The sequence below is a fragment of the Peromyscus californicus genome, unplaced genomic scaffold, assembly GCF_007827085.1.
Source record: "Peromyscus californicus insignis strain IS unplaced genomic scaffold, ASM782708v3 Scaffold_18__1_contigs__length_77618521, whole genome shotgun sequence".
NCBI classification, from domain to species: Eukaryota; Metazoa; Chordata; class Mammalia; order Rodentia; family Cricetidae; genus Peromyscus; species Peromyscus californicus.
In genome coordinates this window covers 58,271,073-58,298,958 of record NW_026294480.1, presented here as the reverse complement: position 1 = coordinate 58,298,958, position 27,886 = coordinate 58,271,073, and the positions used below count along the sequence as shown (strand labels likewise).

The 27,886-nt window shown below is 42.8% G+C and overlaps 1 protein-coding gene across 1 annotated transcript; it reads right to left on the bottom strand.

Annotated features, from left to right (window-relative positions):
• Positions 1 to 47: 47 nt before the first annotated feature.
• Positions 48 to 27,845, bottom strand: Aggf1 (angiogenic factor with G-patch and FHA domains 1). The gene is made up of 14 exons (XM_052743532.1): positions 27,330 to 27,845; positions 24,006 to 24,108; positions 23,215 to 23,408; positions 22,113 to 22,277; positions 21,072 to 21,260; positions 17,159 to 17,480; positions 16,027 to 16,138; positions 15,648 to 15,699; positions 9,622 to 9,723; positions 8,107 to 8,272; positions 7,106 to 7,188; positions 4,090 to 4,217; positions 2,851 to 2,950; positions 48 to 1,120 (listed from the first exon to the last, which is right to left on the bottom strand). Exons 1-14 carry the CDS (start codon positions 27,540 to 27,542, stop codon positions 920 to 922), a joined length of 2,130 nt encoding a protein of 709 aa, XP_052599492.1. The 5' UTR covers positions 27,543 to 27,845; the 3' UTR covers positions 48 to 919.
• Between the last annotated feature and the right edge of the window lie 41 nt (positions 27,846 to 27,886).

Sequence of the window (27,886 nt, the reverse complement as noted above, 5' to 3'; positions counted from 1 at the left end):
ATGCAAAGGGGACAATTCTGGTTGGTTGCAAATACAAAGGAGACTAATATGTTTAAATCATTTATTCAAGAAATCAAGTCTTTTAAATTTTTTTTTTTTATTGCATTTGAAGACATTTCCAGCAAATGTTTGTGTTTGAAGCCTTGGCTAAGTAATCCATCTGCACTGGTTGTCAGGTTTCTCTGGCACAACCCCATTGCCCGCAATGGTATTTATCAAAACTAAAAATGCTAGCACATTGAATATGCCAATATGCACCCAGTTGTCTATATCAAATATTTCATCAGCTAGGAAAAACCCAAAGGCAAATGCTGAATATATAGTACAAATCAACATTCTTCACAGAAGAAAACAGTTTGAGACTAATTTTCTATAGCATGTCACCTGCTCATCAGTTGTTCAATTTACTGCAGTTATTTTAAGGACAAAATTACGCTCCACTACTCAGGGTTTCTCAACTTAAAAAAACAAAAAACCTAGGTTCTAAAAGGTGTAAACAAGTATCCACATAGAATTGTTTTATAAACGTCTGCTATTTCCTGTCTGCGCATCTTCTAACGGTGAACACACAGAGACAGGACAAACGTCCACTCACGTCGTTAGTGGTTGTCTGAATTCTGCTCGCATGGCTACTGCCCTCTACAGGTGTGGTACACGACAGTATAAAACAGCAGAGGTCTGACAAGCTTGGCCTGTGCTCCGGGAGCTTCAGTCCACTTCCTGCGTGAGTTCATTCCGCTCCTGCTCGAGTTAAAAGGCTCTCTACAAGCTGTAAAGCACATCCTCACACGTGTGTGGATCAAGAGGACCATCCGAAGAGTTCCCTCCTGTTACTGACTTTTTGAGGACCCAAGTTTCTACAATGACAGTTTTCAAACTCTTCTCTTTTCAAGGATCCAGTTTTTCCTGTGACCGACCTTCATTCTGCAGACCCCTTCACCCACGGCGTGGCCCCTGCTGCATCTTTCAGAGGTTTAGTTTCGGAGAAGTTTTCTGCAAACCTCTCTCTCGCTTTGTCCCAGTTTTTCTTGCTCTTATTCTGGAGAAAGTGAAGATCATCAATAGAGGATGGTTTCCCTGTCCCCAAGCCTGCATGTGTCCGTCGGAGCTGAAGCTGGATCTGTTATGAGAGTTGAACAGAGGACTTGTTTTAGAACCGAAACACACCAAAACCTGCTGTGTGCTACGGCTGTGTAGATGTCCGCCTGTAATTCTTTGACTTATTAAAGGCTCACACAAAGAAAACACGTCAAAGACATAAATACATACAGGAATACATGTACTATTTCCCATGGAGCTTAAGCACATTTTGTTTGCATTATCTTGCCAGAGCTAAGTACAGCCGACTCTATTAAACACGTGTTCCTTAAACAGCCGTGATCAAACCTTTATGCTTGTCCTTTTTAACTGTGATGAATATTCCTATCTACAAAGTTTATTCTCTGAATAGTCACCCCAAAAATGAACAACAAAAGAGCCTCGTTCTGTGTTATGTAAGTTTATGTTTTGTTTGGGCTGCACTCATAGCTAGACCGCTCAGTCCACAGACACAGGAGGGACACACCTGAATGGTCCATTCTGACCCAAAGTAAAGGCCGTGGGCCGTTTAAACCCCTGCCCTGGCCTCACTCAAGGAAATGTACAAGAGGACTAAGCGCTAAGACTTCAGAGGAGGCCCGGGGGTCACTGGACACTGCAGGGTCTGCCTGGCATGCACAAAGCGTGGGCTCCGTGTCCAGGGCTGTGCACAGAGCCATGAAGAGAATCTGACTGCTGTTTACCCTCCCATCAGGAGATGAAGGCCTCTCCTGTTAGGAAGCTACCAGAGACCGGTGCCTTACGTAACGCTCAGAGCTTTATCTACAGGACACCCTTGAAAATGGTTCTTATCATCCTCACCTTACACAAGCAATGTAACTTCAAACATGCCCAAAGACTCCTCAGTGATAAGGCTCATACATACTCAGAGTCTAATTCCAGAACTATTCTTTCTATCATGTTCCAGTGAAAATGAGAAAACCAGCACAAATTCATGCTGTGGTCCATCTGTTTCGGTAGATATCACGTACAAGGGTCACTTTATGGAGAGAGAGTTAAAGGTAACTGACCGCTGTCTCCCATTGACTCTGGGACTATAGAATGTAACTGATGCATTGTTTTCTACACATTATTCTCTTTATTGTACATACAGAGCTCTGGGACTCTTACGCATAATAGTCTCTCCAGCTAATGCAGAATCTGCCTATGTGTAAACTAACACCAACTGTTCCTGCAATGTTCAATACCAGACTAGTAAGAATGTCATTTAAAAATGTTAAAAGGACTGACGGTAGCTTGGTAAGATGCTTGCCTAACATGTTCAAGGCCCTGGGTTTAATGCTCAACATGGTAAAGCAAACAACTTAAAAACCCATACAACTAAAAAGCACGAGAACCTTTGATTCAGGAAATAACACTTTAATAGTCTGGATTTAAGAAAAAAGTTCGCCGGGCAATGGTGGCGCATGCCTTTAATCCCAGCACTCGGGAGGCAGAGCCAGGCGGATCTCTGTGAGTTCGAGGCCAGCCTGGACTACCAATTGAGTTCCAGGAAAGGCGCAAAGCTACACAGAGAAACCCTGTCTCGAAAAACCAAAAAAAAAAAAAGAAAAAAAGAAAAAAGTTCTAGACAAGGCTTTCCCGAAGCACAAAGTACCAACCCAAGCCCACACGTGTTAAGTGAGAACACACAAAGGCCTTAATCGGGTCTGTTTCGGGTTACTACTGTAGCCCCGGCGCCTGGCAATGTCTGGCTCACTACTACACTGTCTAGTCAAAGAATTTATGAATGAGAGAAAACACAAGTCTCACCGGCGTTTTCATTCCTCCACCATCCTTCCCCAGGCCCTCTCCCTTTTTCCAGCCCATCTTCTCCAACATCTTCCGGCCTTTGTTGCTATCTGTAATTTCACTGTAGAGGAAAATTAAGAGGATAACTGATTTATAAAGACTTTCAAGGCCATATGTACAATAAACTCATGCATTAAAAATAACCAGTACAGCTCCTTTTAAAAAGTGACAATACCTCCTAATGTGGAGGACCCAAACTCTCCTCTAGAGAACTACCTAACAGAAATGCACCTAATGACTCATGTACAAGCAAGCAAAGCTAACGGCAATGAAGGATAAGGCACTCGATGTCCACACGGACCAACTGAGGCCATTCACAAAGCGCGTTCTCCGGCAATGAAAACAAGCAGCATCAGAGCCGCACCGGACAAAAGGCTACAGACACCACAGGAAGACCGTACTGCCAGTGCACTTAACATTTCAGAATCAATGAAGCTATCGCTGTCAGGACAGTGACTGACTTTGGGAAGAACAGGGCAGAGGTTAGTTAGCACAGGTCAAAGGTTAGTGACACTTCTTGTCCATGAAACGTGCATTCTCACAAGGTTGAACAGTCAGCACAGAACACTATGACTTTCTCTACATATGGATGAACCAATAAAAAGGGGAAATGAAACCCTTTGCGCCCTACCTGCACTCTGTGTGATGGACTTTCTAATGTGAGAGATTTGATTTTGTATTATGACTTTCTCGCTGTATGATGCTACTTCTTTTATAATACGCCAAGGGGAGCAGGCCAGGGCACTTATTCTTTATTTCTAATTGAAATCTAATGTAATCTTCCTACTGTCCAGCCCAAGGAACGCTCTCTCTCTAATGTGTTTGCCCTGCTGCCTGCTGCATCTACAGTTCATCACCTGACTCCGTGCACAGTAGGACAACCCTTCTACACACTGTGAAGGAAGTTAGCAGCAACTGTAAGCATAAAATTAAACCTGGCACAAGTGCTAAAACAGTGTGGGAACAAGGGAGACAAATCACAATTTTATCATTTTCATTTCTGTATGGAAGATTCAATCTGACTCAACCTGGAATGAAAAAAAAATTGTAGCCAATTTAGTACGAAGTGTGGTCATATTATAGGCCTCAAAATCCCATTTTTCATGTTGATTAACAAAGCCACTTTACCATGAGAAATGAACTACTAGGTAAGAAAACTTAACAAGAAATCTTATCTCAGAGGTGTCAGTCAACACTCACGAGTGAACAGATGCAGGGGCATCATCTCTCTGGAAAGTTCCTTCACTTCCAACCTGCTCTCTGCGTTTTCCAGCTCTGTCTTTATATTTTGGATTCTTCAACGCTTTTTCATCTTCATATTCTGTATTCTTAACAATCACAAGCCATCAATTGAGAAAAATGAAAGCAAATGAAAATAGTTTAGTAACCATGGCTCCCTGGGGCCTCCGCAGTCACGAAGGCAAACAAGGGGCTGTATGGGCCGCCCGTTATCAGACAGGCCATCTTCGCCCCGTCACAAAATAACCGACAGCACAGGGGGGCCATATGTGGAAATCCAGGGCATTTTTCACTAACTGTCCTGGCCCTTCTCATGTCGTATCAACTAGTGTTCATGGCTTTCTCAACAGGGAAGGAAAGGCACTTGCCATGCAGGCCTGAGACCTGAGCCCCAGAACCCACATCAAAATGGACGAGCCCCAGCTTCACAGAGCTGCCCTCTGACCTCGGCGAGGCACTGTGGCATGCATGCCCATACACGTCAGGGATGCACACATAACGATAAGAGCCGAACCGCTGGGGCTGAGAGGAAAACATCTATGTCCCCCTTCTCTAAGGATTCCAAAGAACCTCCACAGCACGGCAGGCTCGTGGTAAGGTGCACACAGGTGTGCCAGTGGCCCCCAGGTCACACGCAGTGTCAATGGTCCTTGTTTTTAATTAATTAATGGTACTCCACTCTAAGACCACAGCAAGGGTTTGTTCACTCCTATTTAAACTGAGACAACTGAATCTCTCGGTTTGAAAGGGTTACTAAAAGACAAGTTACAAACACCTGCTCACCAATCTTTGTAGAAAACTGTGTTTGCCCTTCTCAGGCAAATACTGTAAATTGGAATGACAGACACACCTACAGCCCTTTTAACTTTTAAGAAGTTACTACACTGTTTTCCCAGAGGGACTGTACCATTCAACATTCCTACCAGCCACATATGAGCGTCAGTTTCCTTATAATCCTGTGAATGATTTGTACCGTCAGGTTACAATTTTCGCACTATTCTATAGATGCTCACTGGAGTAATCACTCACATTCCGATATTCCTTACTGAATGTTTTTTGGGTCTTTACTTTCCAACTGTATCTTCTTTGGGAAGTGTCTGCTAATATCTAGTACCTTTTTTAAAAAAAAAAACAAAACACGGGGTAGTTGTTTGAATGATCAGTGTCCCCCATAAGCTCATGTATTTAACACTGGTCTGCAGCTGGTGGCGCTGTCTGGGAGGCTATGGAACCTTTAGCAATACAGAGCCTCGCTGGAGGAAGTATGTCCCTGGGAAGGGCTTTCAGTTTATAACTTTGTTCCATTTCTTGCTCTCCTCCTCTGCGTCCCTTGTGACCAGCTTCTTGGTCCTGCCGTTATGCACGCCTTTCCCAACATTAACAGTCTATCTCTCTGGAATTTTAAGCTAAACTAAACCTTGTCTTAAGTTGCTTTTGGTCCTAGTATTTTATCACAGCAACAGAAAGATAATTATTACACACGGTAGCACAAGGCTGGCCCTGAATGAATTTAATTCATCTCTTCATAAAAATCTCCAAGTAGATAGGACTGAGTATGTGCTGCTGTCTACGAGCCTGTTTTTAAACTAAGCTCTTCTCTCCTTTTCAGTATTCTGTAAATTCCAGATGGAAGTTTCTCATCAAGTATGTGACTTGCAAGTGTTTCCTGGCCTATGGTTTATCTTCATATTCTTTATCCCCATGGGTTGTGATTTTGGTGTTAGACACCTCAGAAATCTCTGAATAAACTTGCGTATGGATGTGCACGTGGAGTCAGAGGTACAGACTATCAGCTGTCTTCCTCAAGTGTTCTCCACCTTAGGTTGAGGGGTCAACTGACTCAAACAGACAGTTGACAGGTCAGGACAGCAGCTCCAGGGGTCCTCCTACCCACCTCTGCAGTGTGGTACAACATGCACTGCCATCCTGGCCTTCAGATGGGTGCTGGGGATCTGAACTCAGGCCCACATGCTTTCCAGGCAAGCATTTTACCAAGTGAACTATCCTCCTTTCTCTACCTCATCTTATTTTCTCATCTATTTATTTATTTTGGAGACAAGATCTTGTTATGAAACCTTGACTGGCCTGGAACTCACTATGTAGACCAGGCTGTCCTTGAACTCATGGAGATCTGCCTGCCTCTACCTCCTGAGTGCTGGGATTAAAGGGGTGTGCCACCATGCCCAGCAACCTAACCTTAATCTTTTCTTTTTAAGAAAGATTTCCTGGGGTTAGGGACATAGCTCAGTGCCAGAAGAACCCTTGCTAGCATGCTCGAGGTCCTGAATTCAGTAACTAGTGCTGACAGGGGCAAGTTCCTACAAGTTTGAAGTTTGTTTGTTTCGCATTTTAAAGATGTTGTTACATTTACATTCGTCTGTCATTTTATGTGTACCCACGTGTGCACACATGTGCCAGTCCACCCCCATGGAGGTCAGAGGACAGTTTGTGAGAGTCAGTCCCTCCCTTCTACGATGTGGGTCCCAGGAACCAGACTTAGAACCTCAGGCTTGGCAGCAAGTGCCTCTACCCAGCGAACTATCTTGCAAACATGTTTATAAGGCATATAACACGGACCAACACTCTTTGCTCCTGTCGTTCATTCTGTGGTTTCTGTCCTCTGCATGGGGCCATCCATCATCCTAGTGGCAGGCATCCTTTCTCCATCCCATTCCATTGTTTTCAAATCAAGCTTTCTGTATGAGTACACAGTCTCCTTCCGGACTCACTCTCGGTCCACACAGCTATGTAGCAACACTTACAGCATCCTCTGCCCCTTCAGTATTTTAATGAAGGTTTCTGGAAACCACAACTGTCTACTTCAACGTAACCTACTACATTTTTCAACTTCAACTTCAGCAGTTAAGTTATAAACACCGGAACTACAGAAATTATGTAAGCAGTCATGGTAAACAGTATTAACCATATAAAGCGTGCTCAGTGCATTGGACAATGGAATAACAATCAACATCATTACCTGCAGACCGTACTTCACCCGTATTTTCTTTAGCGCTTTTCTCCTTTCCAACTCTTTCTCCTCCTTACTTAATGCTGGACCAACTAAAAGGAAAAACTGAGTCTGAATATGACAGACCTCATAGAAAATTAATACTTACTAAAAAATACTAGTTTATCTCAGTATATTTTCCAGTTCAAACCATTTTTCCTGGAAATTTCATAATCTTATTTTTCATTAACAGAATAAAGTTCCATTGTGTATATCACATTATTATTATCCATTCATCAGCAAGCAGAAAATATTATGCTGAGATACCTAACCCAGGACCAGAAAAAAGGACAAAATGTCACATATTCACTCCGCTATGTGAAAAATTTTCAATGTGTCTATTAAGCCGGAGTGTCTGCAGGATCAGGAAGACACAGGGGTCCCAGGAGAGCGGGGAGAGCAAAGTGGAGCACACTTTGTGAAAGAAGGGTTATAGCACTCGGGGGGGTAGAGGCAGGCAGAGCTCTGCGAGTTCGAGGCCAGCCTGGTTTACAGAGTGAGTTCCAGGAAAGGCGCAAAGCTACACAGAGAAACCCTGTCTCGGAAGAAAGAAGGGTTCAACGTTTAAGTGTGGATGGGAAAAGAGGAAGGGGTTGGGATGTGGGTTAGCCAAACTAAGGATGTATGAAAACCCCTTCTGGAAACCCATTATTTGAAAGCCAATTAAGAATTACGATTTCTGAAAGGACTTTGCGAGGAGGCAGCCCACACGTGTACTACTCACGGAAGTGCACCTTCTCTACACCACCACACCACTAGACATAAGCTGGGACATTCACCTATCTCAGCCACATGGCAGTGATAGGAAGGGTGGGCGGGGCTCAGTGGTGGGGAGGGAAGGGCCATAGTGCATTTTAAACACTCAGTGAATGGAAGTGTTCTAAAAAGCATCACGACACCCACACTCAGTGGTTCACGTACCGAAAGGCTCTAAAAAGCATCACGACACCCACACTCAGTGGTTCACGTACCGAAAGGCTCGTCTTTCTTGTCGAGGCGCAGGTGAGCTCTGACCTGCCCTGGTTCACAGCCATCGCAGGTCTCGCTGCCAGGGTGGATGTGAAAAGACAACACAGTCTCGCCGATCCTCACTTCATCACCGTGTTCAAGGACGTAAGGGTCACTTTTAGTTTTGGGCTAAAGGAGAAATTTTTAATGAAACAGAAATACAAAGCAGTCACCTGGTTACATTGTGTCTATGGTAAGAGATATCCGATGATAATGAGAAAATCCCAGAAAAGGAGACACATGCACACTTCTACAACTTGGTGGATGGACTGTGAAAAACAGGACAGTACCTTAGTGGTAGAATATGTACTTACCCTGAACCAAACTCCGGGATCAATCCCACAGTCCTTTATAGTAATCCCCAAAAGCTACTCATAATTTTGATCATATCAAAACTCACCAATTTTCTTACCCACCAGCCCACTCTGGACTTTAATCTATTAGCAAAACATATAATCAGAAGAGAGTTACATGTTAAGAGGCAACTGCCTTTCTTTAAAAAAAATTTTGTCTGTGTATGCACGCGTGCGTGCGTGCGTGCGTGCGTGCGTGCGTGCGTGCGTGCGTGAAGAGGGGCTGAGATTGCTCAGAGCCAGAGCTCAGGTGGGTGTGTAACCTGTTACATGGGCACTGGGATCACGACTCTGGTCCTCATGACTGCAGTGAGCACTCTTAACCACTCAGCCACCTCTCAGCCTTTCTTGAGCTAGAGCTGCTTATCGCCTCTGGGCACATCATGGTGTGTACAGTTCAGGGTGACCTCCGGGCACATCATGGCGTGTACAGTTCAGGGTGACCTCCGGGCACATCATGGCGTGTACAGTTCAGGGTGACCTCCGGGCACACCATGGCGCACATACTTCCTGAAGTCTGACAGAACACGACCACCTGTTCACAGCCCTGCCTTCCTCCCCGGGACTGGCAGGCGGTTCCCTTCCTTCCCGGAGTTGCTTTATCAGGGTATTTGGTTTTCAGCAAATTCCCAGGTGAGCATTATTTTTATTAAGACAAGAAAAGGGCCCAGAAGGCAGGTCAGGATGCTGAATGGTCCATCGGAGGAAGAGCATCTGCTTGATATGCAGGAGGAACCTGAGCTACATTCACAGTAGCACACAGGAAAGAGGGCTACCAAAGCTGCTTCTATGAATATTCAGTCCTGGGCCAGTGAGATGGCTCAGCTGGGAGAAATGACTTCAGGAAGCTGTCCTACGACCTCCACATGCATGTACGTACACACACACATATTTTTAAAACGATATTTAATCTAAATAAGCTTTATGATACATTCATACCTAAACAGCAACAGAGACATAATTACAAGCTAAAACCCAACAGACCGACATCTACTAAATATTTTTTCTACCCCTTTCCAGAAATTTCCAACCAAGTCACACATTTGGGTTTGAACTCTGATCTGAACCAAATGCTATCTATAACGACCAGGACAGCCTGCACAGGTGATCAGTACAGTCACTCACCTGAAGAATCTGCTTCCCATTGACAACGGTACCGTTCTGGCTGCCCTGATCCACAAGGACGTAGCTTTGCAGGTCATGGTCAAAATAAATTTCTGCGTGAAACTTTAAGAAAAGCAACCAAGCAATTACACAGGACTGCACGCTCTCAGCAGAGCTGACTCACTATCATGCAATGGTGTGGGTCAGCCTCTGATCATTTCACTTGTACTTCCCTTAATGCTTTTTTCTAAATACAAATTATTACAGTCTCTGGTAAAAATATGGAGGCTATACTTCCACCTTTAGCTATGATGAAATTGTGTATATATTCTGCCCCTATTTTTTATAATTTTTCATTTGTAATTTAATTTTTAAAAATGTAAGTAAGATTATACCATACATACAATTTGAACTTTTCCCCCTAACATAAGCACTATCTATTTAAAATCATTATAATTCTCAATACAAACTGACTTGAAACACTCAACTTCTCAAGGAAGCAAGTTCTCTGGATCGTCAGGACATAGGACTGCACTTCAGTCCTCTACCCTGCAGCTCTGCTTCATGGGCTTAGCATTACACCACGTAGCTGGTCCAAGGAGTGGGCACAACTGGACTCTGTCACTCTGTTATATGAATAAGCCCACATCAGTACTTCTAAAACTGGGCGGTGGTGGCGCACGCCTTTAATCCCAGCACTCGGGAGGCAGAGGCAGGCGGATCTTTGTGAGTTCGAGGCCAGCCTGGTCTACAGAGCGAGATCCAGGAACGGCGCAAAGCTACACAGAGAAACCCTGTCTCGAAAAAAAAAAAAAAAAAAAAAAAAAAAAACTGGGTATCTAGACTCTCTAGGGTGTTACTATCTTTAAGAATATTGCTGTGGTCAGGCTGGAGAGGTGGCTTGGGGGTTAAGAGCACTGGCTACTTTTCCACAGGACCAGAGTTTGATTCCCAGCCCCCATGAGGCAGTTCATCTACACCGAGGCTTAAACCACCTGTCACTCCAGTCCCAGGAAATCCATCACCTTCTTCTGGCCTTTGTGTATGCCAAGTACCTAAGCGACACACTGTTGTGGGATATTTGTGCACTGTGTAAAGATCTATTGCTGTGACCGATTTAATAAAGAGCTGAACGGCCAACAGCTAGGCGGGAGGCATAGGCAGGACTTTTGGGCAGAGAGGAAGTAGGAGGAGATAATCAAGGCGCAGAGGAGACGCCAATGAGACATAGAATTGGATATACAGAATGGAAGAAAGGTAAAAAGCCACTTGGTAAAATGTAGGTTGATAAAAACAAATTAAGTTATAAAGAGCTAGTGAGACAAACCTGAGCTAAGGCTGAGATTTCATAATTGATAATAAGTCTCCGTGACATTATTTGTGAACTGGCGGCCCAAAGAAAACTCTGATTACAGTATACAGATATACATTCAAGTAAAACACATATACTTTTTAAACTAAAAAACCTGCTCTGAGCCTTTTTTGTGTGAGTATCTGCACACAATCCAGCTATTTCTCAGAGAAAGATACAGAACTGTCGAATCACTATAAGCAAATGTATTTAAATTAATTTTTCATTTATTTGTTTTGTATGTATGTGTGTTTATGGGGTGCCCTGGGTGTACACTGGGCATTTCAGGGCATGGGCATGCCAGGGTGCATGTGTAGAGTCATAGGACCACTTGTGGAGTTGGTTCTCTCCTGCCACCATGGTCTCCAGGGATCAAACTCAGGCTGCCAGGCTGGCAGCAAGCACAGTAACTTAATGAGCCATCCTGCCTTCAGCTGGCCCCTCGAGGCAAATCTCTAATCTTAAACGAAATAAATACTGCCACACTGCTTTCTAAAATGGATGTATCAATTATATTCCCACTGTGGTGGCACACACCTTTAATCCCAGCACTTGGGAGGCAGAGGCAGGTGGATCTCTGAGCTTGAGGCCAGCCTGGTCTACAGAATGAGTTCCAGGACAGCCAGGGGTACACAGAGAAACCCTATCTCAAAAAAATAAACAAACAAAAAACACCCCCAAAAAATAAACACACACACACACACACACGTATATATCCTTAACCAAATCTGGTTCTTGTCAGAATTTAAAATTTCTATGACTCTACAAATGTGTAATAAAGTTTTGCCACTGACTTTGAGTTTCTCCAACTTCTACTGAAAATCTTTTTCTAAAAAGCTTCCTTTAGTATTTCTAATTATGCGTATGTGCATAGGTCTGTGTGTGGGTCTGTGCAGGTGCCCAAAATCCGAGGGCTCATATCCCCTAGGGCTAGAGGTGCAGGTGCAGTGAGTCACCTGATAGAGGTGCTCAAGTCCTCTAACAGCTTGTGCTCCTAACTGCTGAGCCGCCTCTCCAGGCCCGAGAACCTTCGGGATGAGTATTTACTAGCCACTTGAGTTCCTCTGCCTGTATCATTAAGACTCTCTAGGATAACTTTATAAAAGTGTTCAATGGTTTCAAGTGTTTTCACACTGCCAGATCTTATTCCAAAAAACTCTTCTAAACTGTGCTTCCAATAGGAATCATTTTTAATAAATGTGAATAAAAACTCAATGTTGGCTATTGAGAGCCGCTGGTAGCAAAAGACCATGAGAGTATACAGCAGGCGACAACTAGTGTTCAGAAGGTCAACCTATCAGAGCCAAGGGTTCTGTTAGAGGAAACCATCACGCAAGACGTTATGGAATTACTGTCTTTTGAATGAACTGGCTATCTCTAGTTGTAAACTTCTTGTGCAATAACCGCTATGATTCTCCTCATTTACCGTGCATCTCCATGTCATGTGTACATGTAATCTCACATCACAATCTTGGGCACAACTTTCCCTATACATTTGGGGTAATTGGTCAACTGTCCCCAGCTGTGTTTGCTTTTCATTAACATATATCTGGCCAGGGCCATTCTCTGTACAAAAGTATTTTTAGCAAAGATACCTTTCTGTCCAAGGACAAAACTGCACATAAACATTAGCTCATCTCACAGGTAAGAGAAAAGAACCACTAACAATTAAATCCTCAACCCCTTACCTTCACCCCGGGTTATTATACAAGACCCTAACTTAAGAGATTTACTGCTCACATTTCTGGGATGATGTTTTAGCCATCTGCTAGTTACTGAGTTAAGGCAGTTACTTCCCACTGACCCAAGGAGATTGCCTCCAGGCCAGGCAGGTGATAGGTGCCAATCTGCTTTCTTGTGCAAATTAAGTTTTTATTCCTCCTCAGGTAGGTGCTATTCCTAGATTTTCTCCTCAGCAATTACTCTGAGTGAAAGTGCTTTTACTAACCAAATGCTACATGCTCTGACACAGGTTGCTTAGCCACCTAGCATATGTCCCCCTCCCTATCAGAAAGCAGCTGCAGCCGGGATGAGCGGGAAAAGTGGCTCCAAAGACAGTTTACTTTCTTGTTGACCCCTAGCATTCTACCTAGCCATTTCTAGACTATAGTTTGAGCACGTAAATTCCCCAATTGGTCTTAGCCTTTAGTTGACCCTACCAGAGAACTCCCTTTTAGTCACTCCCCTTTGGGGTTGTAATTGGAAGCTGACAATTAATTGCTTTATGTGTGGGTCCTTATCGCCTCTCCTGAGACCCTGAAAACTTCAAGCCTCGCATTGCTTTGCCAAAGAACTACTGTGTGGGTGTATATACTGGTTCTCTTAGAGTGCTGAGAGAATTGATGGAGAAGAACAAAGATGAGGATGGAGATGGAAAGAACCAGACAGAGACGAGAGAACAGCAGAAGGGACTGAGAGCAGGAGGGACCGAGAGGAGCTAAGTAAGAGAGCAGGAAAGAAACTGTAGATGGAATTGACTTAGAAGAATAAAGTGAATGGACTAAAGAAGTCAGTGTACTTAGATTCATTTGCTATCCCTCAGATTAGCATCCTCAGCCGCTTGTAGCATCTGTTCTGGACCGATAGAAATCCCCTCAAGGCAGGTACTTGGGGGGAAGTCATTAGTCGGCTTCACATGTGTATTGTGTATATTGCTCTAATGAGTAGATGGCGCCGGGCGGTGGTGGCGCACGCCTTTAATCCCAGCACTCGGGAGGCAGAGCCAGGCGGATCTCTGTGAGTTCGAGGCCACCCTGGTCTACACAGTGAGATCCAGGAAAGGCGCAAAGCTACACAGAGAAACCCTGTTTCAAAAAACAAAAACAAAAAAAAAGAGTAGATGGCTTTTCACGTTAGCCATGACATTCTCCCCAAGGTGAACAGACTGTATCTTTGACTCACTGCTCTACTGACATCACAATGGGGTTGGAGAAAACACATTTGTACAAAATGTAAATATATCCTGCCATAGTTTTGTGGTGGCCATCATTGTCTGCCTTTTTAATTTGTTTAACTCATAAGCTTCAAACTGAGTCAAAATGACCTATGTGTGAATTTTACTATTTTTCTTAAAACTCATAAAGCCTTCTGTTCAATGCTCAAGTATTTGTTTCTGTTTTCTTTCATGGTAAATTGAAAGTTTTTAGAATGAATATACAGATTTCATCTACCTGGGAATAAGTAGTATGTGCTATTAGCCTCATATTTCCTAGATTATCTACCTACTAGAGAATATCACTTTAACACCAAACAAAAGCAAGAAACCAAGCACACAGCTATCTGCATTTCTGCCTACCTGAGAGGTGGGAAAGGGATTCTTTACCAGAAAGTCACAGGGTGGACTTTCTTTGGAGACACAAAGTAAATGAACAGGGTAGATGAGGAGGGTTTCCTGCTTCTAAATGAGTATGCAGGGGAAGCCTTTCCAAATAATAACAGGAAATAAATTCCATTCTTTTGTGCAAGATTTTTAAGACAGAGTTTCTCTTTGTAGCCTTGGCTGTCCTGGACACTATGAAGACCTGGCTGGCCTCAAACTCATAGAGATTTGCCTGCCTTTGCTTCCTGAATGCTGGGATTAAAGGCATGCATCACCATCACCCAGCATAAATTCCATTTTTAATACACAAAACTCATAGGAAGTCTCTGTAACCATTAAGTAAAAACAAAGTTCGGAGTTGTAGGGGTAGATGCCTGCCTACTATTCACAAAGCTGTGGTTTCAATTTTCCACATTTCTTCCCCAGAAAGACAGTAAAAATGGAACTAGAAACACACAGCATGAAGAACCCCAGAAGCCAACCCTTCCCCTCTGTTTTAAAGCTGCAACTGTTTGTTGCAAAACTCAACTTTTTGTTGTTACAACATGAAGCCACTGAAAGTCTGAGAAATGAGGAAACGGAGTCCTGAGGTAGAAAAGGCTAGACTATCCATGGGTGGTAAAATATCTGAATTCAAAGCAACTGCTTGGAATAGGGGTTGGATTTCTTTTTTAATTGTGTTAACTAGTTACTATTTTACTATTTACTATTTATTATGTTAAATTAAGTCCATGTTTTGTAACTCCTGCTTCAGACATAATTAGCCAGGTGTGGTGATACACACCTATGTTCCCACTAATTCAGGAGGCTGAGGCCAGATTACCTAGGCAGTCTAGGAACAAGGGGAGGAAGACCTTGTCACAAAACACAACACAACAAAAAATCCTGGCCAGGCATGGGGACCCTGCCTATATAGTACTTAGGAGGCAGATATAGGAGGATCCGGAGTTTAAGGCTAGACTCTGCTACTTAGTGAGTTTGAGGCTGGCCTGGGCTACAAGAAACCAAACACAAAGGCCCCATAATTTTCAAACTGTGATAAAGAATCTTTTTCTCAAACGTTGCAAGAAACAAATAGGTACTGCCTTCATGAATATTACTACACTATTAACCTTCTCATTAAATAGAAGTCAAGTTTTCTACTAAAATGATTTTGGGTTCCTCTTTTGTTTGTTTCTTTATTTAAGATTTTGTTATGTAGCCCAGGCTGATTCAGAACTCTTATGTACAAGGCTGTTCCCAAACTTAGCTTACCAAGCACTGGAATACAAGCTAAACACACACACACACACACACACACACACACACACACACACACACACACACACACACACGGCTTTTCCCCTCTAGGGCCACCACTGAGAGGAAAGGTCTTACCTTACTGACACCAACTTCAGGGATTCGGAGAGTATGCTCCATATCCTTTTCTCTGCAGCAAAAGGAAAGTGACTTTAGTGATTGGGGAACACGGAGAAACACAGCAGTGACAATGACAGGATCGAGGTATGTTTTTACACAATGTTTAAATGGAGGTCTTGCACAGCACTTCTCCTAACTGTGGACTGCCCTCACTGACACACTCCAGTTTGCATGCTTCCACACAGCATTTGTTTACATCAGTTTCCTAGTGTAACTGTGCTTTCTTATGATGAAGATGTTGCTTTCGTCTTGTTTCCAGAGCACACAGAACAACGTCCGAAAGACAATACTGCTCATCCACTGTTTTGAAATACACAACATTATGAAGCATCCTTACCTCCCAATGGTGGCTGGGTTGACAGCTGTGATGATGAACAGCGAGCCCGTCTGTAACACTGGAGATCTAATAACAATCACCCGAATACAGGGGGGCCAAATCTTTTCTTCATCTACCAAGGTAAGAGGTGGGCAAACATTAATTTAAGCGCTATGAAAATTAATTTTTCGTTAGGAGGTTGGTTGTGTACACCTTTAACCCCAGCACTAGGGAAGCAGAGACAGGTGGATCTGAGTTTGAGGCCAGCCTGGTTTACAGAGCAAGTTCCAGGAAAGCCACGGCTACACAGAGAAACTCTATCTCACAAAAAACAAAAACAAGGCCGGGCGGTGGTGGCGCACGCCTTTAATCCCAGCACTCGGGAGGCAGAGCCAGGCGGATCTCTGTGAGTTCGAGGCCAGCCTGGTCTCCAAAGCGAGTTCCAGGAAAGGCGCAAAGCTACACAGAGAAACCCTGTCTCGAAAAACCAAAAAAAAAAAAAAAAAAAAAAAAAAAAAAACAAAAACAAAAAAAGAAGAAAATTAATTTTCACACAGATAACTAAAATTTCACTGGTCAGAACTCATAGTAGATTATGGCCCAGCACATGTTCAGGTCCTGGGTTCAACACCCAGTATAGCAACAAACAAAAAACTTCTTAAATTCTGCTGTGTGTGTGTGTGTGTGTGTGTGTGTGTGTGTGTACATATATATGTATATATATGATTTATTATTATGACTATTATTAGAGAACAAATTTAATTCATTTATTATAATTATAAAATAGTGTTTGCATCTCCATATGAAGTTAAAATGTTAGAATGATCCTAATACCTATGCAAGTGACTTCATGAGCTATGCTTTTAATGGCAATTACTTTTTCCTGTTCAATTGCAAAAGCAAATGATAAACAGCACAGCCTTAACAGACATTAGAACTGAGAGTTTAGTTTTCTGTCTAATGGAAGCTTTCTGAAGTGCATGTGGTGATCATCGTCGTCTCACGACCTGCCTTCTAAGAACTGTCACAGACCGTTCTCACAATCTCCAGCGTCAGGGAAATTACTGGTGTGCCTGCCTGCCGGCTCTCCTACTCAGCTCGCTCTCACCAGTCCGGCTCTTGGGTGACCAGAGCGCACTGTTCACTCACGTACCTTCGTCCTCCGATTCTCCCGAGGACTCCTCGTTCTCACTGGTACTATCTTCATCGTAACTATTCTCACTCTGAGAGTCTGTAATTTCACCTTCTTCCGGCTCGCTCTCACTCTCTCTAACTTTCTCATCCTTAGATGAAGCTGAATTGTCATCACCAGGAGACTCTCCAGTGTTTCTGCTAACTGCAACAGTGGGCCTTAAGGGACTGCTTCTGTGGGGAGTGTCTATTCTGGCCTTCTTTTTCAGATTGGCAGAATTGTCTTCCTCACTGCAGTTTATATATTCAACGCTGCAGACTTTCTGGTCTTCTGAACTCAAATCCTAGACAGAGGAAGGCAGAAAAATAAGTGAGTGGACATCACCATCATACAGCACTGTATAAAATCCCATTGATTCGGGGAGGATGCAGGACAGCAGCAGAACAGGAACCTGTACCTGCTGATCCTGCTTCATGACACCATTACTATTAGAACATGACATTCCTTATTGATCCCCAGCAAAGCATCACATGGGACCAATATCCAAATGCTAGATGCTCCACAGCCCTCCATTTATTCTCAAGGCCCAATATCCCTAGCCCAGGCCCCTCACCTATGATGTGGCTTGTGTAATAGCCTGTAAGAAAGCTGTATAATAAAAATTATAATGTCACTCCTATTTATACTTTAAATTTTGTAATAGCCATATTTAAAAACTTAAAAAGATGTATGTTCATTTTTGTAATAAGACTTCAGAATCTTGTACATACAGAATGTCCTCCTCTCTAGGACCTCCACTCCATGCACAGTCACATGCAGCTAGTGGTTCCCTCATTGAGCAGTGTAAAACTACAGAGTGTCAACCCTGAAGTTCCGAGTTTTTAAATAAGACAACATAAATAAAACACAGAAATATTTTAATAAACAACATGTCTTGGGTTCAATTTGTAGCACACATGACTTTAAATAATCAATATTATCAAAACTGAGGTTTTGCCAAAACCAAACATTTTAGCATTAGCTGCACTGAAAATGCACAAAGTTTAAAATACAAATGAGTTATTCTATGCCTTTAATTCTAAAAGTTCAACCTGTCTACCATAAACCTTTTATTACTAATTTTTGGCATGCTTTATGAAAAATGAACAAACTATTTTTAATTAACAAATTAAAAGTATGTGTTTTTATTAAGCACATTTGAAACTATAGAATGAATGACTAAATCAAGCCAATGAACATGTGCATTACGTGCTTTTTGTGGTCATAACACAAAGTTTATTCTCATAGAGACTTTCAAAGAATATAATACACGGGCTAGGGATACAGCTCAGCAGTAAGATGTGTGACTTATACACACAAGGTCCTGGGTTCAATTTGCAGTACACATGACAAGTAACACCAGCACTAACTACAGGCCCCATTCTGTACAGCAGACAATATATTATTTAAACTGAGAAGAGGCACAGAGTAATTGCTCTCTTTTCCCTTTGGGATGTGACACTCCATTCCTCTTTCTGCCATGCTGCATGTAACGAAGTGAGTTCACATGTAACTTAATAAAAACAGGACAGCATATTGTGAACAGCAGCATGACCAGAGTTTGGAGACAGGCTGAATTACTGCAGTGTGATTAACTATATACACTCTTAGCAATACAAACTCACCAAGGGCAAACACAAGGGCCAGGGGCTCAAAAGCTATGAGGAGCTTCACAGGCCATGTAAATTAGATCAGAAGTACCTCCTTAACCATGTCTACACTTTAAAAAGGCATGTTCCCATCCTCCATTCATTATCATCATTATCATCATCATCATCATCATCATCATCATCATCACTTCTTGGAAAACATAAGAGAGAAAATAAATGAAACTGTTGGAGGTGCTTTTGATAAGGGATTTCCTGGTATAAGGCCTTAGAAAGGGCACTTATATGTGGACAATGAAACACATCTGTGTGTGTGTGTGTGTGTGTGTGTGTGTATACACAGCATACATAAAAACATTCTCCCAATACCTAGCCCTGTTGCCTTCCTTCCACACATCCTCATCTGTAAGAAGTGAGGCTAGAGAGTATCTTAAAAAGGAAGGGCAGTAATTGGGATGCTTTACAGCTACCTCTCACAATCTTCTTCCTGATAGGAAGAGGGCTTTTCCAATCCTGCCCTTCAAAGTTTAGAGTCTAGCAATGGGAACAAGTCACTACAATGGAGATCCCAAAGTGGTTCTTAGTTGTTCACTAACACACTTTTCTATTCCAGAGAGAAAGCACATCGAGGACAGACAATAAGTCCAACAGAATCTTAATTCCAAGTGTTGATAGAATTTGTTATTTCAAGTACATTTCTTTGGGTTAAGAAAAAACATGAGATAAAATTTCCAGAGCACACAATTCAAACAATGTCAGTGCAGCCAACACACCTGTGACACACCACCAACCTCAGTCACTCAGGGAGCAGAATAACATGCTAATCACCATGGTAGCCTAACAGAGTTTAAAATTCCCTCCAGTCTTCATACATAAATTTATTTCCCTTCACATGTTCTTTTGTTTTATTTTTATTTTTTCAAGACAGGGTTTCTCTGTGTAGCTTTGCGCCTTTCCTGGAACTCGCTTTGGAGACCAGGCTGGCCTCGAACTCACAGAGATCCGCCTGCCTCTGCCTCCCGAGTGCTGGGATTAAAGGTGTGCACCACCACCGCCCGGCTATGTCACCATGTTCTGAATTAACCAAAGTCTCACTCCATTAGACTTGAATTTTTTCCACACCTGACATGACTTCTGAAATGCCAGGGATTAAGCCCAGGGCCTTGCACATGTAACATAAGCTCTCCAATACTAAGTAAGGTACATACCAGCCCCCCCCCACCATTTCTTATACATATGGCTGTGTTAATTATGCAAAGAAATTGTCTTTTGTTTTGACTTTTGAAATATAAATTACTAGAAAGATGTTCTCCACCTAATGAAAATAAACCATCTTTATGGTTATTGATAAAGTCAACCTCTTCCCAAAAACAAAACTCAACGTAAACAACAGACGCTCGGCCGTTACGAGTGCTTGCAGTGGACCCAACTGTCCTTCCAGCATCTACGTCCACTCACAACCAACCACAACTCCAGCTCCAGAGAACCTGGTCCCTTCTTCTGGCCTCTACATCCACAGGCATGCCCATTTGTGCGCACGCACATACACATACACACACACACACACACACACACACACACACACACACAAAATGTATATTTAAATACAGAAACAATAAATCATTTAAAACAAGACAAAAAACTCTTTCAACCCTAATATGTACCTCATTCCATATTTATCAAGAATGCATTTTTAAGTTTGCAGTTTAATAGGTGAGAAATTACTTGATTAAAGATATTGAATCTGGCCGGGCGGCGGCGGTGGCGCATGCCTTTAATCCCAGCACTCGGGAGGCAGAGGCAGGTGGATCTCTGTGAGTTCGAGGCCAGCCTGGTCTACAGAATGAGTTCCAGGAAAGGCGCAAAGCTACACAGAGAAACCCTGTCTTGAAAAACCAAAAAAAAAAAAAAAAAAAAAAAGAATATTGAATCTGTGCCAATACGCAAATTGTTTTTCTTTTGTGAATGAGAAACCATACAATAAGCAATTTACCAAATCAGTTTCTGGATGTTATTCTGAGCTAAACAATGTAAACTATTTTATATATCGTAACTCTATCGCCTTCAAACTTACAAAATACCTACTTCTAGTGACTGAGTTTGTAAAAAAAAAAAAAAAAATTGTTTCATTTAAATCTTCCTTAGACTCTCATACCTTAATGGATACATTTAAAATACAAAGATACAGAATGACTTTTTTTCTTCAGAATGATGTTTACATTCATAAAATTTTTGGCTTAATTAACGATACTAAAACCCTGTAAAATTAAAAATTAAGAAAGCATTACCTTTTCATCATTTGCTGTACAAAAACCTGGCTCCTTTCTTCTCTTCTTCAATTTTTTATCTTTGCTTGGTTTTGTGCTAGGGGTCTGGTAAGGCTGTAAATCTACTCGAGAATGAAACTGGTATCGACCACTTTCCACATCACAGTAGTAATAAATCCCAGTGGAAGGATCATAGTATAGTTGGTTTTCCTTTCAAAGTCAAGAAACATAAGTTTTATTCATGTATAATGAAACAAAGCAGAAAAATAAACAAAAACGTCAAATATATTCCAATACAGTGAATATGTTTGTTTTAGTAACTATAGTATTTTCAGAAGACAGTGAATTAGAAAAAAAATACCTTTAAATATTCAAAAATATTTTATCATTTAAGGTCTGTTCTGTTTTCCTGGTGAGAAAAAAAGTTAATCTTAATTGCATCAAGTGACTGCCACTGTTTATGGTGTTTTGCTTTATAAGAAATAGCAATTTCATATGGTTCAACTGACCACATTAACAAAAAAGTGGAAGAAGCTGTTTTGAAGGCATGAAAACTAAGGCACACAGACCAGAGAGGTGCAAACGAAACCACAGTGCCCTGGTGCCGAACACCCAAACCTCTAACACCACGAGAAATTCTTGACTTTCAATGTTTAATAATAAAACTAAAGAAATTTGGGGCAGGCGGCTAAAGTGTAAGCAACTGGTAAACAATGACCTTCATTAATTTTCTATTTCTTATTAAAAAAATTGGAGGCACAAGTTCAGAATATGGAGGAAAATGAGCAAGGAGAATGAAACACTAGAAAACAGAAATATTTGAAATGAAGGATAGCTCCATTTATAGTCAACCAGTTTTTTTAAAAAACGACAACAGACACCATCATTAACAGACAAGACTGTGGGAAGAATGAATTTCAGGATGGAAGCCCATTCATCAGCCCTCAACCATAATTTGTAAATGCCAATTCTTACTGTTTTACCTCAGCCTGGACTTAACTTCTGCTCTCGGGCAACTAAAACTACAACAGTGTGGTATTAAAAGTATAAAAAGATACTTACAGAATCATAATAGAAACCAGTGCTGTGGTCAAAATACAATCCTGTGTTCTCGTCGTAAGTAAAGCCAGTCTGTGACACAGCGGCTTCGGCGGCAGCTCTCAAGCTTTCAGCTAGCGAGGCCCCTTCTAAGGCCGTGCCCTCGGCTGCCAATGCGGATGCACTCTCCTGTGGAGACAAAATCACGCCAAGTGACACAACTGTCACTCAGTTAGACGCTAGCAAACCTGAAAGGGCCAGGACTCAAAACGCTGATTCAGTTTGTTTCCCGTTTGTAATGGAAACACATGGCCATAAGTTACAACCTGAACCATTTTCAAGTGTTTTTCAATTTAACCTTGACTCTATGAGTTTTTTCTTTTTGTTGATTTTGCTGTTCTGGGAAGTCAGAGAAAACCATGTGGACTCGGTTCTCTCCTTCTGCCTTTAAGGAGGTTCCAGGTTTAAGAACTGAACTCAGGCTGCCAAGCTTGCATTAACAAGCACCTTAACCTCCTGGGTTATCTTCCTGAGCTCCAAGGTTCATGGACTGAGTTAAAATAGACTGACAAGTAGTCCTTTAGTTCATGCAATCATAAACACAACAACAGTCACAACTATAAATACATTCCTAGTTCTTTTTTTTTGTTTGTTTGTTTGTTTTTTTTTGTTTTTTTTTTTTTGTTTTTTTTTTTGGTTTTTCGAGACAGGGTTTCTCTGTGTAGCTTTGCGCCTTTCCTGGGACTCACTTGGTAGCCCAGGCTGGCCTCGAACTCACAGAGATCGGCCTGGCTCTGCCTCCCGAGTGCTGGGATTAAAGGCGTGCGCCACCACCGCCCGGCCTAGTTCTTTTTTTTGTAATCGTAGCTGAATGTATTGATACAAACCAATACCCAGGAGGTTGAGGCAGGACAATTTGAGCTCAGGGGTTCAAGGCCAACCTGAGCAACAAAGAAAAACTTTATTTCAAAAGACAAAACAAAACTGATACTCTCTGCATAATCATAAGACTATTTATAACTCCTGTGTGCATCGTAGTGTGCATCAAGGAATCCTGTCTTTGTCTATAATGGCAATTTAAGGATAAATTCCTGGGCCTCAGGTTTCACGGCTAGCCTTTTATTACCTGTGAGTCAGAGGTGAAGAGGTCCTCTTGTCCACATTTAACACATTCTGCTACATCAGGACCAGCATAACGATCACTGTCTACTTGTGCCTCGTCTTTAGTAGGAGCTTGGACACACTGGCTCTGCTGTGCATACAGTTCCGGCTCTTTACGGGGAAGACTATCATCATTGTAATATGGCTGATAATAATAATCTGTAGCAAAAAGAAAGACATGGCTGATGGATGTATGGAAGAAGTTTAACTGTTAATTGTAGCAAACACAAAATAGCACCCATTGAAACCCTGAGTATCAAACGCAAAACAGCATCCATTAAATCTGGCCACAAGACCAAGACCAGATTTTTTTTAAAAAAATAAGAAAACAAAAACAGAAGGTGGCTTACTGACTGACAAAATTATTAAGTATGATCAGTAAGGTGGGGAGTAAAGGGGATTTTCCCAGAATTAGAGAGCCTGAGGTAGAAAGTTGATACAAATGAAGCCAACCTGGGCTACCAAGCAAGTTCCAGGCTAGCTCTATCTCCAAACTGAGAACCTAACTCAAGCAACAAGAACAGAATACTTAGTGTAGCACTGAAAACATACACAAACATTAAAGAAATTACAGAAATAATACATTTCTATTTTGCCACCCATAAATTGACAAGAAAAATAACCAAGTGATGTAGAGAGAAGTCAATATTAGATTCTTCATATTTATGTATTTTGTCTTTTATTTGTAAAGAAACACTGCGTGAGCAAGTGTGAATGCTCTGAGGGTACTCGTGCATGCCCCTAGACACTGAATACCTGAAATTGACCACGGAGCATGGTCCTCTGTCTGTACTTCTACATCAGACTTTGTATTATCTTCATTTCTCCCACAATGCAGTATTTTACTGAGTTCTTCTACCTGAAAGGAAACAAAGCTTTAGAAAAAATAAACCATAAAGTAATCCAATGATACACATAGCACTATCATTCTCATGACACTGTGAGGCATTTTCCTTGGTAGAATTTTTAGTCCTGTGCTCAAAGCAGCCAGTTCCTTTTCAGAAACCCTACAACTAACTATTCACAAGCTAAGGCTTCGCTTTTGGCTTTCCTCATCTCCACTCTCCCCGCTTCCTCCTTCCTTTTTAACACAGATCTCTTTAGCACAGCAGGCTGATAGTGAACTGGAAGGCTCAAATAATCTTGCTTCATCCTCCCAGATAGACAACCTGTGCATGACACTGTGGCCTGCTCAGGGATGTTTTCATACTCCTAGGAAAACTCCCAAATCACAGCTGGGCATGGTGGTGCACACCTTTCATTCCAGCAGGTGATCAACGAAGCCAGACAGGTGAGACCAGCCTGTCTTAAAAAAAAAAAAAAAAAAAGGCAAACCATTCAAATTGGCCCTCCAAAAATCTATTGATGGAGCTCAGTGGTGGACACTTGCCCAGGGATCATGAGGTCCTAGGCTCAGTCTCCAGTACTGTAGAAAGAAAAGTCCAACTACATACAGTTCAAATACAGGCAATTTCTACCCCTAGCATGGACAAAAACAAAACAAAAGGTTTATTCTCATAGTCTCAAAGGCAGACAGCTCTTGCTTTAAAATGACACGTGTCCACCTGAACTGAATTCTCTACCACCACACGCTAACTAGGAGTTATTTACTTAAATATAGCAATGCTATTTATATTTATATTATATGTATATACTTTTTCCTCTCTGCTCTTATCACTGAATAACTACAGCAAATGGACCAGAGAACATGACAGAGGTGGCATCGTTCCTCTTGTGCTCTGTGCACTGAAGCACCATTGAAAGATGCTCTGCAGGGCAACAGGGCGGACGTACCCACGAGTGGATGAGAACTACCTCAATCCAGGTACCTCACCTCAGTCTGACAGGATCCCCATCTGAGTTTTATGAAAGAAAAAAATGAAAAAGCTTCTAAATATTTAATGATCAGTAAGCTTAAACCCAGAAAAGGCCATGAGAGTAGTTACACACAGGTTTACCTAGGCACTCTATGAATTGTGAGGTCTGCTCTTACCACCAGGATTGGAACCAGGCCGAGAAAACAAAGTAGCAAAAAGGTTCAGAGGCACTGGTTCTCAGATTCATCCCTCATTCACTCCTTACCCTAGAGACGGAGAGCCTTGCTTGCCCTGGTGCTGACCGCACCATTGCCGCTGTCAACTGGAATACTAAGTGTCTACCACATTTATACAGGACTTTGAGGAACATCTTATTTACACAACCTTACAAATCAGTTGTCCTGGTGTCAATGTTACACATGGAATAGCTTAAGAAACAAAGTAACTTGCAAAAGGCTTGTGAGTCCCCAAACCAGCACATAGTATGGCTTTCTATTAGGCCATCCTCTATTTACTGCTCCAAAGGAAACTTATTCAAAGATTTGGGATGACAGATAACCACACTCCACCCTCCTAGTAGGGAGTGCTGACTAGAAGGTAGTTATAACTACCAGCAAGATGCAAGACTTTCTCTACTTTGCGGCCATTATTATTATTACTACTATTATTATTATTTATAGGGAGGGAGGTGTTAGGAATCCAACCCAGGGTTTTCTGCTTACAAGCACTCTCCTAATGACTTCCACTCCGTTTCTCTGTCTCTTTTTCTTTCTCTTTCTTTCTCCCTCCCTCTCTCCTCTCTCTCGAATCTCTCTACACTGCCCAAGAGCCTAAAATTTCTAGGCTACAAATGTAACTCTAAACAATGGGTACAGAAGTCATTTCAATCCAGCAGTTTTACAAATAGTATATCAGGGACTGGAGAGATAGTGGCTTAGTGGTTAAGAACACTTGCTGTTAAACCCACAAAGTCCTGAGTTTGTTTCCCAGAACCACAGAATAAGCTGGGTTGGTCTTCAAGATATCTGTAACCCCAGAACTGTGGGTGGTAGAGCCAGGAGGATCCCCGAGGATTGTGTGCTGCCAGACTAGCAAAAAAAAAAAAAAAAAAAAAAAAAAAAAAAGTCAGGTCCTGGTAAAGGAAGAGACCCTGTCTCGAAGGAATAAGGTAGAACAAGAGGACACCTGTTGTCTCTCTCTGGCCTCCATGTGCACATAGGTAGGAATATACCAAACACACACACACACCACATAAAGTATTGCAAAGTTTGATGACATTTCAGTATCTAGCCTGGAGATGTAGTTTTATTAAACATTAAACTGAAATTAAGTATCTGGAAATAACTTGTTAGGATAATATGCAACTATTTAATGGTCAAGTTAAAAATGTATAATTTTTTAAGCAACACTGTCAAGTATTTATCCTTACTGTATATTATGAAAATGAAACACACTCCTAGTATCTGTAAGAAAGACAGGTTTACCTCTCTACAAGTGACCCCAAGAGGATAACTCTGATCACCCTACACATGGAGTATGTTCAATAGTGTGAAAAATTAAATTGTGTTCTTGCTTTTAACCTTCTCAGCTGCATGCTATTACCAACCAGATTTTATAAGCAACTGGCGTGCTCAAGATACGAGAAGGGATTCTAAGTTCAGCCTTAAGCAAACTCGAAAGGCTGGGGTGGGTGTTGTTTCGTGCCTGAAATCCCAGCCTCGGAGGATGAGACCGGATTGCCATGAATCTGGGTCAATCTTGGTCTACATATTTGAGATCTAAGCCAGGCTGACTACAGAGTGAAACTCGGATCTAAGCCAGGCTGACTACGGAGTGAAATTCCGTGTCGAAAATCCCAAATCGGGGTGGGTAAACCCACAATCCCAGCACTTGGGAAGTGGAGGCAGAAGGTTCAAAAGTTGAACTTCGAGGCCATCCTCCTTTACACTGCGCGTTCAAGGCCCACGTGAGCCTTGGTCTCAACCAAAACAACTCAAACATGACGTAGAAGAAAAATACAATAAACGCGCCCATGGCCAGTGGGACAGGAAATCAAGACCATGTAGCCCGTGCTGGAGTTCATCCGCGCCTGCCCTGAGACAGTTGTCCACACCAACTGGCTTGCACTGTTCAGCTGGCTCCGAAGGCATTGGGGATTTTTTTAACAGCTCTAGGCTTTATTGATTTCAAAGACTCCATAGGGAAGCTCTGGCTCCGGCCAGGGAGGCACTGGCGGGCCTCGGGGCTGAGGCGGACCGCGCACCTGCGTGCGGAGTTCCTGGTTATTGCTCTCGGCGCTCTGGTACAGCCGCTCGGTGTGATGCAGCAGCTTCTCCACCTCCCGCACGTGCCGCTTGCAGCTCCGCAGCTCGCGCTCCAACTTCTCCACCTTCCGCCTCAGCTGCGCCAGCTCCGGCTCGGGAGAGGCGGGCGGCGACGAGGGCGGCGAGGGCGGCGAGGGCTCCTCGGAGGCCATGCGGCCGTGAGCGCGGGGCCCGCGGGCGCCCAGGGGCTGCTCACGCCGACACGGGCGATCGCCGGCCCAGGGGCCACGGGAACGCGCGGGCTGCGAGAGGCGGTCTCACGCCCGGCCTGCCGCGACGGGCCCCGGCCATGTCGCCCCGAAGTCGGCGAACGGGACTACCAGCGAGGGGACGACGCTGAGCCCGCCCGGCTGTGAGCTCGGACGCCCTTCCCGGTGCCAGCCTCGGAGAAGCCGGGAGACCTGAGCACTACCGGGACGGGAGAACCAAGCGGAAGCGCTCTACTTCCGGGCTGAGCCGGAAACGCTGAGCCGGAGGTGGGTGGGGCCAAGGCGGA